The following is a 17,827-nucleotide window of genomic DNA, read 5'->3' as shown; positions in this document are numbered from 1 at the left end:
TGCTCACTACAGGAAGGACGTGAAAACTCATAGGACACTCAAAGCAGCCGCGCACGTTGACTTTGTGGTTAAGGCGACGTATGGTTTATTGACCTTCATTAACTGTGGAATTGAATTTAGGAGCAGAGAGGTAATGTTGCAGCTATATAGGACCCTGGTCAGACACCACTTGGAGTAATGTGCTCAGTTCTGGTCGGCTCACTACAGGAAGGATGTAGAAACCATAGAAAGGGTGCAGAGGAGATTTACAAGGATGTTGTCTGGATATGGGGAGCATGCCTAATGAGACTAGGTTGAGTGAACTTGGCCTTTTCTCCTTGGAGCGATGAGAGGTGACCTGATAGAGGTGTACAAGAAGATGAGAGGCATTGATCGTGTGGATAGTCAGAGTCTTTTTCCCAGGGTTGAAATGGCTAGCATGAGAGGGCACAGTTTTAAGGTGCTTGGAATTAGGTACAGAGGAGTTGACGAGGGTAAGTTTTTTTTATGCAGAGAGTGGTGAGTGTGAGGAATGGGCTGCTGGCAACAGTGGTGGAGGTGGATACGATAGGGTCTTTTAAGAGACTCCTGGATAGGTACATGGAGCTTAGAAAAATAGAGGGTTATGGGTAACCCTAGACAGTTTCTAAGGTAAGGACATGTTCAGCACAGCTTTGTGGGCTGAAGGGCCTGTATTGTGCTGTAGTTTCTATCTCCAAGCCTGAATGCTGGAAACTGTAAAACTGCAAAACAATTCTGAAATGTCTTTGCTGCTCATTTTTTGCCAACTATCAGTGACAAAGGTTACTGCTTTGTGAACACAAACACACACACAGAACTGATGCTATTTAACAACTGTTTGCTCTAAGCCTGGTATAGTGTCTAACAACCTCACAAGTGCGCATGACTGATACTTCCTAATTAAGCAACATAGTGTCTCAAATAAATGAAAGGAATCCCGGCTATTTTCTGGATTTGTTTTTGTCTTCTGAGTTGATCCAAATATACATAGTCCCAATTAACCAATGACCCAATTAACCGGAATCTACTGTATATGTATTTGGATAATAATTTCTTCACTTGGGCATGTGAAATTCCTGATGCTATTTTTTGGGTACCTGATACCCTCTATTCTCAATGATCTGCATTTATTTAGGGTTAGGGTTAGAGACTTCCAAAGATTCACCGCAATGAAGGAACGTCTCCCTATCTCAGTCCAAAGCTGACTCATTATGAAACAATGATGCTGGACACCTCAGAATTGTCTTCCCTGCTTCTTGTCTGTCAAGCCTTTGAGAATTCTATAAACTTTGATGTTATTTCTTTTATTCATCTGAACCTTGGAAAAAACAAGTTTCTCCTCTTAAAGCAAACCTGGAACAGTGTGGTGAATTCCTGCCATCCTGAGCACCAAGTGTAGCCTTTCTTCGCTAAGGAGGCAAAACTGTTCACATTACACCAGACGTGATCTAACTAAGGCTCTTCATAATTGCAATAAAACTTCCCAACTCCTACATTCAAATTGTCTTGTAATAAAGCCACCGTAGTATTTGTCCCTTTGATTGTTGTAGAAATAATTCTTCACTGCATCTGCATGTTAGCCTTAGACGACTTGTGTACAAGTACAGATAGTTTATCAATACTGTCCAGTTTATCTCTTCTACAATTAATTTGCATTTTTGTAACATGTATCAAAGTAGATAACTTGGCATTTTTCCACATTCCACATTCTCACATACTCAGATTTTACTTTTTTCCTTGAATTTTCAGGATATCCTTTTGTACATTTATCCCATTTGCTTCAGTATCATCAGCAAAGCCAGTTGCTGGTTAGGTCTTAGAAAGCTGTGCCCAAGCATCAAACCCTGCAGAACTGCACTAGTCTCAGCCAGATTAAGACTGATCTTTGTTCCCAATCTTTGCTCTATGTCCAATATTGAATTCTCATTTTTTTATCAGTATATTACACTCTTCACTGGACTTTAACCTTGTCAATCAACTCGGTCTACAGGTTGTTAGCAAATACCTTTTGAAAATACGTTACAAAACTTTACTGGTCTCATCCTTGGAGAGATTATCATTGGTCTCCAGACTAAACAGAGTTTTTCTTTCATCCAATGCTGAGTATACTTCGTCCTATTATTCTTTTCAATGTATTCTCATGTATGCTTTGTAATAAATTCCTACGTTTTCTCATCTCTGTTGCTCCCTGTTCTCTTTTCCTCCTGTCATAAGTAGTGGGTCACACAATAGTGTAGCTGTTGGCAGGATGCTAGTAAGTCTCGGGTGTTGGAGTTCGGAGTTCAATTCTGATATCATCCTCCCTATGGAATGTTTACTCTGGGTGCTCAGGTTTCTTCTCAAAGTCCAAAGATCTACCAGTTGGTTATTGTAAATGTCCTGTGATCAGGCTAGGGTTGGAGCAGGGGTTGCTGGGGTGACATACCTCGAAGGGCTGAAAGGGTCTACATATTTATATGTAACTTTAAAAAAAAAACACTTGCTACTAGACTGCAGGAACATTTCCAGAATCTACAGAACCTTGCAAGGTGACAGCCAGAGCAAACTATCTTAAAAATTCTTTTTCAGAACTTAAGGATACAAATCATTCAGTCATTAGATTTGTCTGCTCAAGACTGTATTTTTAACCAGTACTGAGTTCTATTCATTACACATTCCCATTAAACTTTTCATTCCCCAACATATTTCTAACATACCTTGTGTGTCTTTTGTGAAGACATGCTAAGTAATTGTGCAATGCCACTGCCTTTGCCTTAATAAATCCCCTGCCCCTGTCTGAAGTGTCTACGTCTAGCCTTGCTGCTCTTGGCCAATGTATAAAAGTTCCTGCAGTCTATTTTAATGCTTCTATGTAGTTCCACTCAATCTTCCTTTTATCAAGTTTTGGTACTCTTTTGAAATTGGATTATTATTGTCACATTAACCAAGATACAATGAAAAGTTTACCTTGCAGTTCATACAGATCAAACAATTACACTGTGCATTGAGTTGAAACAAGATGTATCAATAACAATGCAGAATTAAGTGTTACAGCTACAGATAAAGTTCAAGTAAACAAAGTACAAGATCACATTGAGACAGATTGAGGTTGAGTCCATCTTAATATACTAGTGAACAATCTATTTGTATTATTACAGCAGGATAGAATCTGTCCTTGAGCTTGTTTTCAGATTTTTATTTCCACTCAGCTAATGAATGAGGAGAGAAGAGGGAATGTCTAGGATGGGTGTGATTCTTTAAATGGCTGTTTTACTGAGGCAGTGAAAAATAGACAGTGTCCATAAAAGGGAGGCTGGTCTCGATGATATGCTGAACTGTGCCCACAACTGCATTTCTTGCAGTCACAGGCTGTGTAGTCACCATACCAAGCTGATATAGAATAGGATACTTTCTATGATGCATTGATTAAAGTTGGTAATGGTTAATATGGACATGCTGAATTACTTTCACCTCCTGAGGAAATAGAGGTGTTGGTCAGGGTTTTTTTGGCTGTAGTGTCTGTGCACTTGGACTAGCACAAGCTATTGTTGAAGTTAGACCATAAGACATGGGAGCAGAATTAGGCCATTTGGCTTATTGACTGCTTCACCATTCAATTATGGCTGATTTATTTTCCCCCTAAACCCCATTGTTCTGCCTTCTCCCCTTAACCTTTGGTACCTTACTAATCAAGAAGCTATCAACCTTCACAAAGTTATCAGTTTTGTCATCCAGTTCATTGACATTTAATGTAAAAAGAAGTGGTTCTTACACCAACCACTGTAGAACACCAATAGTCACCGACAGTCAAACAAAAAAAAAGGCTTCCTTTATTCACACCCTTTGCTTTCTGCCAGTCAACCAATTCTTCTGTCTATACTGTAATTCCATGAGCTCTTATGTGGCCCACATTTGCAGATGGTATGAAGATGGGTAGCATTGAGGAAGCAGAAAGTTTGCAGAAGATTTGGGACAGATTAGGAGAATAGGCAAAGAAATGGCAAATGGAATATCGTGTCAGGAAATGTTTGGTTGTGCACTTTGGTAGAAGGGGAAAAAGTCATAGACTGTTTTCTAAATGAGCAAATTCAGAAATCAGAGGTACGAAGGAACTTGGGGAGTCTTCATGCAGGATTCCTTCAAGGTTAACTTGCAGGTTGAGTCTGCGTTCGAGAAGTCAAATGCAATATTCACATTCATTTTGAGAGGACAAGAATATAAAAGAAAAGATGTAATGCTGAGGTTTTATAAGGTATCAGTCAGACTACATTTGGAATACTGTGAGCAGTTTTGAACCCCTTGTGGAAAGGCCTTCCAAAAATACATGCAAACAATATCCACTGTTTCTCCCTTGTCTATATGCCTGTTAATTCTAGAAAGAATTCCAACAGATTTGTCAAGCAATATTTCCCTTCATGGAAACTCTAGTAATTTCAGCCTATTTTATCATGTGCCTACAAATACCCAGAGATCTCATCCTTATCAATGGATTCAACATTCTGCCAACCACTGTAGACAATTTATGATTTCCTGTCTTTTGCCCCTTGCCTTTTAGAGTGGAGAGATGTTTGCAATTTTCTTGTCCTCTGGAACCATTCAAAAATCTAGTGATTTTAGGATTGTTATTAATGCCTCCACATTCTCTTCAGCTACCTCTGTTCACTCATAGGAACTTGAAACTCAACCTCAACATCATATGATGTAGACAGGAACATGTGCCCAATCTTCAGACAGCTGGTGTTACTGACAATGACTCCTTTGAAATAACACTCTTTTAATTACCCTTCTCAACTGTGAATGTATAATTTTTTTTAAAAATTCTGCTTGGGGCATTAGGAGCAACTTTTTTGGTAATTTTTACATTACTCCTTCAAAGGCTAACTATTACCTGACCTCCATCACACTATTTAACATATTCTCCAGCCAACTTGCCAAGGCACCTGCATTGGAGCTCTTAACCTGACACCTGGAACACTCAGAACCTGTCAGTTTTCACCAATAGCACCTCACTCCTTCCTTGTATCACATAGTGAGTGGAAGCTGTTCTTTCATTGTGGTTGAATTAAAATGATGAAATTCCCCACCTAACAGAAGTTTGAGCCTCATTGCACACACTGTAAAGGTTCAGAAAGGCAGCTCAACACTAACTTCACAAAGACCGTTGGGGTACTCTCTCATACCCTTCCCTCGCATCCCTATTTTTTCTATGCTCACCAGTTCTTTAATGATAAAGTGTGCAGGAAGAATTTTCCATATGGTTCAGAGCTTGGTTTAAAATTAGCATTTGTTTCCAGTTGGAAGCCAGATTGCAAGAGAAGAGCAAGCACCTGGAGGATCTTGAAGAAATGAAGAACAACTTGGAGGAACAAGTGAAGAAGGACGGTACTGCAAAGGTGAGTTCAGTGAATCCCAAGGGAGCCTGGAAGTTGGGAATGAGCTCTGCCATTTTGCAACCACCTTGCCATTGTGGTCAATAGATTGTATCCATTTTATTTTGCCAATTATCTAGTTATGAGTTGTTTGTGCTTTCAGTTGAGAGCCTTCCATTTGCTTCATTTCTCTCTGCTTCTTGGCTATCCTGCACAAGTGCCTGTCCTTCGCTGAACATTCTGTACTACATTTCTGTCTGCTGCAGCCGATGCCTCCAAAGCCAGCCCTAGTCATTTAGTTTAGTAATTGTTTACTATTAATTACAGTTACCAGGTGTGAAGCACCAAAGTTCCTCTATACCAACATTTAATATTTATTATCTAAAAAATCTTTTCATTTTACTTCCAAAAAACCAAACTGTATGTCTCCCCATATCTCCCTCCCTTTCTCACTTCCCATCTCGTGTAATCTGTTGCCTATCATGCTGCTGCTTTGCTTTCTTCCTGGAGCATATCCCCTCCAGCTTTATTGGTTTTATTTGAAAAGAAAGTTGTAAATCCAAATTATTCATGTAAACCATGAACAGCTGCAGACTTAGTAGGTGATTTTAATTTTCTACATTTTGATTAGGGATCCCATACTGTAAAAATGACTAGGTGGGGTAGAGTTTGTCAGATGTGTTCAGGGAAGTAGAAGCTTCAATGAGGGCGCATGTGATACTTGATCTGCTGTTGGGGAATGAGAACGAGACAGAGCTTTGTATAGGGGAACACTTTTCACAATGCCATTAGTTTCAAAGTAAATATGCAAAAAGATGGGTCTGGTCCATGGGTTGACATTTTAAATTGGAGAAAGGCCAATTTTGATGGTCTTAGAAATGATCTGGCAAGTGTGGATTGGGACAGGCTGTTTTCTGGCAAAAGTATACTTGCTAAGTGGGAGGCCTTCAAAAGTAAACTTTTGAGAGTACGATGCTTTGTTGTATGGCCTGCCAGAATAAAAGGTAAAGATAACAAGTGTAGGGAACCTTGGCTTTCAAGAGATATGGAGGCCCTGCTTGAGAAAGAAGAAGAGGTGCTTAGCAGGTATAGGCAGGTAGGACAAATGAGGTACTTACGGAGTATAAAAAAAACGCAAGAAATCAGAAAGGAAAACGAGACATGAAGTTGCCCTAGCAGACAAGGTGAGGAAGAATCCTAAGGGATTCTAACAAAAGGATTGCAAATGACACACAATTGGTCTTATGGAAGATCAGAATGGTAATCTATGTGTGGAGCCTGAAGAGATGGGAAGATCTTAATTTTTTTTTTGCATTTGTATTTACTTAGGAAATAGACACAGAATCTATATAAGTGAGGCAAAGTGGCATCGACTTCATGGACCTAATACACATTACAGAGGAGGAGGTGTTTGCTGTTCTGAGACAAATTAGAGTGGATAAATTCCCTGGGCCTGATAATGTATTCCCTTGGACCCTATTGGAGACAAGTGCAGAAATTGCCAGGGCCCTAGCAGAGGTATTTAAATCATCTTTAGCAACAGGAGAGGTACCAGAGGACGGAGAATACCCAATGTTGTTCTGATGTTTAAGCAAGCCTCTAAATATAAACCATAAAATTATAGGCCAGTAAGTGTGACATCAATAGTGGATAAGTTATGGGAAGGTATTCTAAAGGACTGAATATACAAGTATTTGGATAGACAAGGACTGATTAAGGATAGTTGCCATGGCTTTGTGCGTCTAGCCAATCTTAGAGAGCTTTTCAAGGAAGTTACCAGGCAAGTGGGTAAAGGTAAGATGGCGGATGTTGTCCACGTGGAATTTAGCAAGACATTTGACAAGGTCCCACATATGAGGATGATCAGGAAGATTCATTTGCACTGCATTCAAGATAAGGTTGTAAGTTGGATTAGGCATTGGCTTTGTGGGAGAAACCAGAGAGTGGGAGTAGATGGTTGCCTCTCTGACTGGAAGCCTGTGATTAGTGGAGTGCTGCAGGGATCAGAGCTGGGTCTGTTGTTGTTTGTCATCTGTATCAACAACCTGGATGATAATGTGGTTAACTGGATCAGCAAATTTGCCGATAACACCAAGATTAGGGACAGCGAGGAAGTGCAACAGGATCTGGACCAGCTGGAAAAATGGCAGATAGAATGCAGACAAATGTGAGGTGTTGCTCTTTGGTAGGACCAACCAGAGTAGGTCTTACACAGTGAACGGTAGGGCACTGAGGAAAGCGTAGAACAGAGGGATCTGGGAATAAAGGTCCATAATTCGTTGGAAGTTGTGTCACAGGTTGATAGGATCGTAAAGAAAGCTTTAAGCACATTAGCCTTCGTAAATCAAAGTACTGGGTACAGGAGATGGGATGTTACGTTGAAATTGTAGAAGACGTTGGTGAGGCTTAACTTGGGAGTACTGTGTGCAGTCACCTACCTACACAAAAGATGCAAATAAGGTTTGAAAGGCAACAGAGAAAATTTACAAGAATGTTGCTGGGACTGGAGGACTTGAGTTATGAGGAAAGATTGAATAGGTTGGGACTTTATTCCTTAGAGTATAGAAGATTGAGAGGAGATTTGAGAGGTTTAGATAGGGTAAATGCAAGCTGGCTTTTTCCACTATGGTTGGGTGACTCTACAAATAGAGGTGATGGATTAAGAGTGAAAGGTGAAAAATTTAAGGGGAACATGTGGGTAAACTTCACTTAGAGGGTCATGAGATTGTGGAGTGAGCTGCCAGCACAAGTGATGCATGCAAACTCGATTTCAACATTTAAGAGAAGTTTGGATAGGTACATGTATGGTAGGGGTATTGGAGGGCTTTGGAAGTAGGCAGTTTAAATGATTTTGCTGTGGACTAGATGGGCCAAAGAGCCAGTTTCTGTATTGTGCTCTGAGACAGTAGCCTAGTTTTTCAACCCGAAATAAATTCATGTTTTCTTGTTCTTTCTCCATACCCAGTCCCCACTCGCTGACAGTATATCATCCTGAACCACATAATTCTTGTGGAAAAACCTGGTGGACCCAGGTTCCATTGGCTTTATCCATCATCTTCCTGCTACTTGTGCTTTACAATGAAATGAAGATACAATTCTCCCTTCATTCCCACTAGATCATTTTATGGTTTTCTAAGTGCATTTAGACTGATTGTCAATTGCTGATACCCTGGAGCTCCAGGCCCAGAGGATTCAAATCTCTAAACAACCATTCACAAATTGTCTGCCAGGGTCAGGGTTAACCCTTTCTTTCCAGCAACCAATCAGAGTATTTATGTTTGTATTAACTGCTCTTAAAAGCACTTGAATCACAGAGAATCTGGATTCATTAATTGAATCCAAACCATTATTTTTTTTTACCCACAACCTGTGAACATGTCATTGCTTACTGTCCATGCTGACCTTTTCCAGAGCTTTGCACCGCAAATTCTGTAGTTCAGTTTCCTTGCCTGTCTCAATACTAAAATCACCAAAATACCAAAATCACATGTGACAAGACTGTGACCGTCATCCTCCCTGACCTGACAGATGATCACACTGCCTGCTTCAATCTGCAGACGTTGGCTCTGTTAACTCTCCAGTTATATCTGGGGAATAACCCACAGCAATTTCAGTACCCATGCCCACGCTGGTAGCTTCAAGCCATCATTGTTCACAGTAGTAGAGTGACTGGAGGAAAATGTCCTGCATCTTCTAATCGTTACAGGCATATTCCTGCAACACAGGCCATCTTCCCGCTATGGTTGCTCACGTCACAAATTTGTCTTTACAGTATTTACAAATCACTATGCTGACAATAAAATTAACTCTCTTGGAATTTATGGAGGGAAAAATTTGAAAAAGTTATTTGTTTAACTCTCATTTCTTGACATGCATAAGATAATCAGGCTTCATGTTATGGATAAACAAGATACATTTGTTTTCTATGCCTGCAGCCACCCAGTAGTGCTAGTTCCATGTTACGGTAGAACTGTTTCCATTAGTACAAATTAAAATGAAAGGCCTGTATCTTGAATGTATAGACATTAAGAAAGAAGATGTGCTAGAGCCTTTGAAAGGTATTAAGTCAGATAAGTCACCGGGACCGGATGAAATATAGCCCAAGCTACTGTGGGAAGTAAGGGAGGAGATGGTGAGCCTCTGGCATTACTTTTTGCATCGTCATTGGGGATGGGAGAATTACCAGAGGATTGGAAGCTTGCTAACATTGTTCCTTTGTTCAAGAAAGGCAGCAGAGATAACCCAGAAAATTATAGTCCGGTAAGACTTACTTCAGTGTTAGAGAAGTTGTTAAGGGAAGATCCTGAGAGGCAGATTTATGAGCATTTGGAAAGAAAAAAATCAGATTAGGGATAGTCAGCATGGCTTTATCAAGGGCAGGTCATGCCTTATGAACCTGATTGAATTCTTTGAAGATGTAACAAAACGCGTTGAAGGTAGAGCAATGGATGTAGTGTATAGGGATTTCAGTAAGGCATTTGATAAAGTTCCCCATTCAAGGCTCATTCAGAAAGTAATGAAGCATGGTATCTAGGGAGATCTTGCTTTGTGGATCCAGAATTGGCTTGCCCACAGAAGACGGGTCATATTCTGCATGGAGGATGGTGACCAGTGGTGTGCTCAGGGATCTGTTCTGGGACCCTTGCTCTGTGATTTTTATAAATGACCTGGATGAGGAAATGGAGGGATGGGTTAGTTTTAAGGTGCTTGGAAGTACAGTGGCATGCAAAACTTTGGGCACCCCTGGTCAAAATATCTGTTATTGTGAACAGTTAACTGAGTAGAAGATGAACTGATCTCCAAAAGTAATAAAGTTAAAGATGAAACATTCATTTCAACATTTTAAGCAAGATTAGTGTATTATTTTTGTTTTGCTCAATTTTAGAGTGGGGGAGAAAAAGGAAAGGAGCACCTTGCAAAAGTTTGGGCACCCCAAGAGATTTGAGCTCTCAGATAACTTTTACCAAGGTCTCAGACCTTAATTAGCTTGTTAGGGCTATGGCTTGATCACAACCATAGTTAGGAAAGGCCTAAATAATCAAATAGTTAGGTGATGCAAATTTCGAAGCTTTATAAATACCCTGACTCCTCAAACTTTGACCCAACAATCAGCAACCATGGGCTCCTCTAAGCAGCTGCCTAGTACTCTGAAAATTAAAATAAATGTTGCCTGCTTTGTAGATAGATAAAGCTTTGTAGAAGATAGTAAAGCGTTTTCAGGTAGCTGTTTCCTCAGTTCATAATGTAATTAAGAAATGGCAGTTAACAGGAATGGTTGAGGTCAAGTTGAAGTCTGGAAACTTTCCAAGAAAACTTTCCAAAAGTATTGCTTGTAGGATCGCTAGAAAGGCAAATCAAAACCCTAATTTGACTGCAAAAGAGCTTCAGAAAGATTTAGCAGACTCTGGAGTGGTGTTGCACTGTTCTACTGTGCAGCGACATTTGCACAAATATGACCTTCATGGAAGAGCCATCAGAAGAAAACCTTTCCTGCATCCTTAACACAAAATTCAGCATCAAGTTTGCAAAGGAACATTTACTAGTCCTGTGGACTGATGAAGTTAAAATAAAACTTTTCAGCCGCAACGAGCAAAGGTATGTTTGGTGGAAAAAGGGTGCAGAATTTCATGAAAAGAACACCTCTCCAACTGTTAAAACATGGGGGTGGATCGATCATGCTTTGGGCTTGTATTGCAGCCAGTGGCATGGGGAACATTTCACTAGTAGAGAGAAGAATGAACTCAATTAAATACCAGCAAACTCTAGAAGCAAACATCACACCATCTATAAAAAAGCTGAAGTTGAAAAGAGGATGGCTTCTACAACAGGATAATGATCCTAAACACACCTCAAAATCCACAATGGACTACCTCGAGGCGCAAGCTGAAGGTTTTGCCGTGGCCATCACAGTCCCCCTACCTAAACATCATCGAAAATCTGTGGATAGACTTCAAAAGAGCAGTGCATGCAAGGTGGCCCAAGAATTTCACAGAACTAGAAGCCTTTTGCAAGGAAGAACTGGTGAAAATCTCCCAAACAAGAATTGAAAGACTCTTAGCTGGCTACAAAAAATGTTTACAAGCTGTGATTTTTGCCAAAGGGGGTTTTACTAAGTACTGACCATGCAAGGTGCCCAAAGTTTTGCTTCGGGCCCTTTTCCTTTTTTGTTATTTTGAAACTGTAAAAGATGGAAATAAAGTAATCTTGCTTGAAATATTAAAGGTGGGGGTGCCCAGACTTGCGCATGCCACTGTTGGTACAAGAGGGATGTCAGAGGTAAGTTTTTCACTCAGAGTGGTGGGTGTATGGAATGCACTGTCAGCAATGGTGGTCGATGCGGATACAATAGGATCTTTTAAGAGACTCTTAGATAGGTACACGGAGCTTGGTAAAATAGAGGGCTATGCGGTAGGGAAATTCTAGGCTAGATTACATGGTCGGCAGAACATTGTGGGCTGAAGGGCCTGTAATGAGCTGTAGATTTCTATTTTTTATACTCCCAAGTCTGATCTGACCTATGCCTTAAAGCCTCAGCATCATATACTTGCTCTTATATTTTAGTCCTCTCGAAATGAATGCTAACATTGCATTTTCCTTTCTCACCACTGACTCAGCCTGCAAGTTAACCTTTAGGGAATCAGGTTCAAGGACTCCCAAGTCCCTTTGCACCTCCTATTCCCCATTTAGAATAGACAATAGGTGCAGAAGTAGACCATTCAGCCCTTCGAGCCTGCACTGCCATTTTGAGATCATGGCTGATCATCTACTATCAATACCCGGTTCCTGCCTTGTCCCCATATCCCTTGATTCCCCTATCCATAAGATACCTATCTAGCTCCTTCTTGAAAGCATCCAGAGAATTGGCCTCCATTGCCTTCTGAGGCAGTGCATTCCAGACCCCCACAACTCTCTGGGAGAAGAAGTTTTTCCTTAACTCTGTCCTAAATGACCTACCCCTTATTCTCAAACCACGCCCTCTGGTACTGGACTCTCCCAGCATTTGGAACATATTTCCTGCCTCTATCTTGTCCAATCCCTTAATAATCTTATATGTTTCAATCAGATCCCCTCTCAATTTCCTTAATTCCAGCGTGTACGAGCCCAGTCTCTCTAACCTCTCTGCGTAAGACAGTCCAGACATCCCAGGAATTAACCTCGTGAATCTACGCTGCACTTCCTCTACAGCCAGGATGTCCTTCCTTAACCCTGGAGACCAAAGCTGTACACAATACTCCAGGTGTGGTCTCACCAGGGCTCTATACGAATGCAAGAGGATTTCCTTGCTCTTGTACTCAATTCCCTTTGTAATAAAGGCCTTCTTCACTGCCTGCTGCACTTGCTCATTCACTGATGAATGATGAACAAGGACTCCTAGATCTCTTTGTATTTCTCCCTTACCTAACTACACCATTCAGATAATAATCTGCCTTCCTGTTCTTACTCCCAAAGTGGATAACCTCACACTTATTCACATTAAACATCATCTGCCAAGTATCTGCCCACTCACCCAGCCTATCCAAGTCACCCTGAATTTTCCTAACATCCTCATCACATGTCACACTGCCACCCAGCTTAGTATCATCAGCAAATTTGCTGATGTTATTCACAATGCCTTCATCTAAATCGTTGACGTAAATTGTAAACAGCTGTGATCCCAATACCGAGCCCTGTGGCACCCCATTAGTCACCACCTGCCATTCCGAGAAACACCCATTCACCGCTACCTTTTGCTTTCTATCTGCCAACCAGTTTTCTATCCATGTCAATGTCTTCCCCCCAATACCCTGAGCTTTGATTTTACCCACCAATCTCCTATGTGGGACCTTATCAAATGCCTTCTGAAAATCGAGGTACACTACATCCACTGGATCTCCCCCGTCTAACTTCCTGGTTACATCCTCAAAAAACTCCAACAGATTAGTCAAGCATGATTTACCCTTGGTAAATCCATGCTGGCTCGGCCCAATCCTATCACTGCTATCTAGATATGCCACTATTTCATCTTTAATAATGGACTCTAGCATCTTCTCCACCACCGATGTCAGGTTGATAGTTCTCCGTTTTCTCCCTCCCTCCTTTCTTAAAAAATGGGATAACATTAGCCATTCTCCAATCCTCAGGAACTGATCCTGAATCTAAGGAACATTGGAAAATGATTACCAATGCATCCGCAATTCCCAGGGCCACCTCCTTTAGTACCCTAGGATGCAGACCATCTGGACCTGATGAGTACATTCATTAAACTATGTGAGTGTAACTTGTGGGAAGATGCTGCAGGATTTCAGGGGGTTATAAAGAAGCTCTGTGAATTGGGGAGATGGAACATGATGCCAAAAATGTGCGGTATTAAACTTTGGTAAGACCCAATATAAAATATTAATGAGAGATGGAAAGGTGATAGGTATTCAAGAAGACTGAAGTATCTGTATACAAACTGCTGAAAGGTAACAGGCATGTACAGGAAGTAATTAGGAAGGCACAATGTGATGGCACTTATAGTAGGGGTTTGAGAACAAAATGGAAAAATTCCTACTCCAATTACATGCTGTGAATAAACCTGCGATACTGTGCCTGGCCTATCCCTACTTGTGGTAGAGGGAGTTCAACACGTGTTTGCCTCAGTGATTCTCCTGTGAGATTAGACAGGCTGAGCCAATGATTTCCTACAATTTAGTAATATCAGGGATGTAGGGATGATGTTTCCCTTGACTGAAGCATTTAGAGTCAGAAGTCACAATCTCAAAATGAAAGGACTGGGATGAGGAGAAATTTCCTGACTGATTGCCAGTGAATCTTTCGCGTTATCTGCTGGAGGACTGAACACCTGGCCACTCAGTATATTCAAGAGGGAGGCTGATAGGTTGGATATTTCCTAAAGTAATCCAATCTTTGGATTATAGCCTTCTCAATCCACATATTTACAGCACAGATGAATGGTGTTTTCAGATCCCATTAGGAATGGCGCACTGAATGCATTACGCATTCCAGTTCAGCTACATGGTAAATAATTGTATTACATAGAACTGTTTCTTAGCAGTAATATAGTCTATTTATGGTATTTAGGCTATTTATGGAATGGTAGGGTGAAGGAACCATGGGTGACAAGTGAGGTGGAGAATCTAGTCAGGTGGAAAAAGGCAGCATACTTGAGGTTTCGGAAGCAAGTATCTTTTTCTTTTTCAATCTTTTTATTGAATTTCATATATATAAAAAGATATCATAATATTGAATAGGTTATAAGTGCACTAGACTTGGTTGAATTAGTAATAAGATAACAATATCTTATTAAAATATCAGCAAAAAAAAGTACATTAATCAATCAAACGTATATTATACATGAAAAAGAGTAAGAATAATCATCAGAAGAAAAAATTTTTTTTTTAAAAATAAAGAAAAAAAATATATATTGAAAAAAAATTAAACCTAAACTAAACTAACATGGGCAGTAATAACAGTTTCTATGTATATGATAGTGTCAAAAACTCCGGAACTCCATACCAGAACAAGAATAAAAAGAGAAAAGGTCTGGAAGAGGCCAAATTAATTCATATGAAAGTGTCGAATGAACGGTCCCCAAGTTTCTTCAAATTTAATTGATGAGTCAAAAATAGTGCTTCTAATTTTTTCTAAGCTCAAATAAGAAATCGTTTGAGAGAACCACTGAAATGTGGTAGGAGGATTTACTTCTTTCCAATTTTGTAATATAGACCTTCTGGCCATTAATGTTACAAAGGCGATCATTCGTCTAATTGAAGGGGAAAACCGATTACTATCCTCATTTGGTATACCAAAAATTGCAGTAATAAAATGAGGTTGTAAATCAATATTCCAAATTGAGGAAATGATAGCAAATATGTCCTTCCAATAGTTATGTAAAGTAGGACATGACCAAAACATGTGGGTCAATGAGGCCACATCTAAATGACATCTGTCACATTGAGGGTTAATATGAGAATATAATCGAGCAAGCTTATCTTTAGACATATGGGCTCTATGTACAACCTTAAATTGTATCAAAGCATGTTTAGCACATATAGAAGAAGAATTAACCACTTGTAAAATTTTTTTCCCATTTTTCTGTTGATATATTACATTGAAGTTCTTTTTCCCATTCTTGTTTAATTCTACCTGATATTTCTGGTTGTATCTTCATAATCATATTATAAATAAGAGCCACTAATCCCTTCTGACAAGGATTCAAGGTAAAAATCATATCTGAAAAATCTATCAAAGTTGAGTTGGGGAAGGATGGTAGAACTTTATGTAAAAAATTTCTGATTTGTAAATATCTAAAAAAATTAGATTTAGGTAACTTAAATTTGTTGGAAAGTTGGTCGAAAGACATCAAACTACCTTAAAAAAAAATCACGAAAACATATTATACCTTTCCTTTTCCACATGCTAAAAGCTTGATCTGTCAAAGAAGGTTTGAAAAAGAAGTTAAGTAAGATAGGGCTATCAAGAACAAAGTTTTTCAGAGTAAAAAACTTACGAAATTGAAACCAAATTCGTAATGTGTGTTTGACAATAGGGTTGGATATCTGTTTATTGAATTTAACTAAATCAACAGGAAGAGAAGAACCAAGAACGGAGATTAAAGAATATCCCTGTGCATCATTGCATTCTAAATTTACCCACTGTGGGCACAATGGTGAATCCAAATCTAATTTCCAATATATTAAGTTTCGAATATTATTCGCCCAATAGTAAAATCTAAAGTTAGGTAGAGCTAAACCACCATCTTTTTTAGATTTTTGTAACTGCCTTTTACTTAACCTGGGCTTTTTATTTTGCCACACAAATGAGGAAATTTTTGAATCAATGTTATCAAAAAAAGATTTAGGAATAAAAATTGCTAATGCTTGAAATAAATATAAAAATTTTGGTAAAATCATCATTTTAATAGCATTAATCCGGCCAACTAATGATAAGGATAAAGGAGACCATCTTGTAGTAAGTTGTTGAATTTGATGAAGCATAGGTAAAAAATTCAGTCTGAATAAATCTTTATATTTCTTGGTAATTTTTATACCTAAATAAATAAAGTTATCAGTAACAACTTTAAATGGTATCCTGTCATTCAATAAAGTTCGCTCATTTAAAGGGAATAATTTACTCTTATTTAAGTTTAGTTTATAACCAGAAAAACTACCAAATTGAACCAATAAGGATAAAATAGCGGGAATAGACCTGTCAGGATCAGAAATATATAACAACAAGTCATCAGCATAAAGTGATAACTTGTATAACTTCTCATTACGGGTAATACCAAAAATATTAGGGGATTCACGAATAGCAGTGGCTAGAGGTTCTAATGCGATATTAAATAATAAAGGACTTAAGGGACAACCTTGTCTTGTACCACGAGATACTTGAAAAAAAGAGGATCTGTAATTATTTGTAAGAACAGAAGCAACAGGTTTATAATATATTAATTTAATCCATGATATAAAATTAGGACTAAAATTAAAATTTCTCAAGGCATTAAATAAGTATGTCCATTCAACTCTATCAAAAGCTTTTTCAGCATCCAATGAAATAACACATTCTGAGGTTGTGGGTGAAGAAGTATAAATTATATTAATCAATTTTCTAACATTAAAAAAGGAATACCGGTTCCTAATAAAACCAGTTTGGTCTTCTGAAATAATTCGTGATAGTAACTTTTCTAATCTAATGTCTAAAATTTTTGTAAGAATCTTAGAGTCTACATTTAATAGTGATATAGGGCGATAAGATGCACATAGATGCACTTATCTTTTTTAAGAATTAGAGAGATAGTAGCTTCATAAACAGACTGGGGTAGTCTCTTAGTAGTAAATGCATCATTAAAGATTTCACATAACCAAGGGGAAAGCAAAGAAGAAAAAGTTTTTTAAAATTCTATAATATAACTATCAGGACCAGAAGCTTTCCCTGAGTTCATTGATGAGATGGCCTCTCCTATTTCAGCCATAGAAATAGGAGCATCGAACAAGCTCCGATCTTCATCTGTCAGTTTAGGAATATTCAGATTGTTAAAAAAATTATCCATCATGGACAGATTGCCATCAAATTCTGATTGATATAAAGATTTATAAAAATCTTGGAAAGTATTATTAATTTCTTTATGATCAGTAGTCAGATTACCGTCTTGTTTACGAATTTTAATAATTTGTCGCTTAGTCGAAATAGCTTTTAATTGGTTAGCTAACAATTTACCAGTTTGATCACTATGAATATAAAATTGAGCCCTGGTCTTAATTAATTGATTCTCAATTGAAGAAGATAATAATAAGCTATGTTCCATTTGAAGCTCAACTCTCTTCTTATAGAGTTCTTTGGTAGGAGTCACGGAATAAATCTTATCAATTTCTTTAATTTTATCCACTAATAAAGCAATATCTAAATATCTTTGTTTTCTTTTACTGACGGAATATGAGATAATTTGTCCACGGATAAAAGCCTTAAAAGAGTCCCAAAGTATTCCTCTGTCAATC

At 38.8% G+C, this 17,827-nt stretch overlaps 1 protein-coding gene across 3 annotated transcripts in view; it reads left to right on the top strand.

The window, feature by feature from the left end:
* Positions 1-17,827, top strand: part of rabep1 (rabaptin, RAB GTPase binding effector protein 1) — a 139,841-nt gene that overhangs the window by 110,200 nt on the left and 11,814 nt on the right. For all 3 annotated transcript variants that reach the window (XM_059972917.1, XM_059972916.1, XM_059972915.1), the window contains one exon: positions 5,274-5,372. In XM_059972917.1, coding sequence (XP_059828900.1) covers positions 5,274-5,372 — 99 coding nt within the window. The remainder of the gene's footprint in view (positions 1-5,273; positions 5,373-17,827) is intronic.

Source organism: Hypanus sabinus, chromosome 6 (genome assembly GCF_030144855.1).
Source record: "Hypanus sabinus isolate sHypSab1 chromosome 6, sHypSab1.hap1, whole genome shotgun sequence".
In the NCBI taxonomy this organism is placed as follows: domain Eukaryota; kingdom Metazoa; phylum Chordata; class Chondrichthyes; order Myliobatiformes; family Dasyatidae; genus Hypanus; species Hypanus sabinus.
The sequence above is the reverse complement of the archived record's forward strand: the minus strand, read 5'-3'. Positions and strand labels throughout refer to the sequence as shown.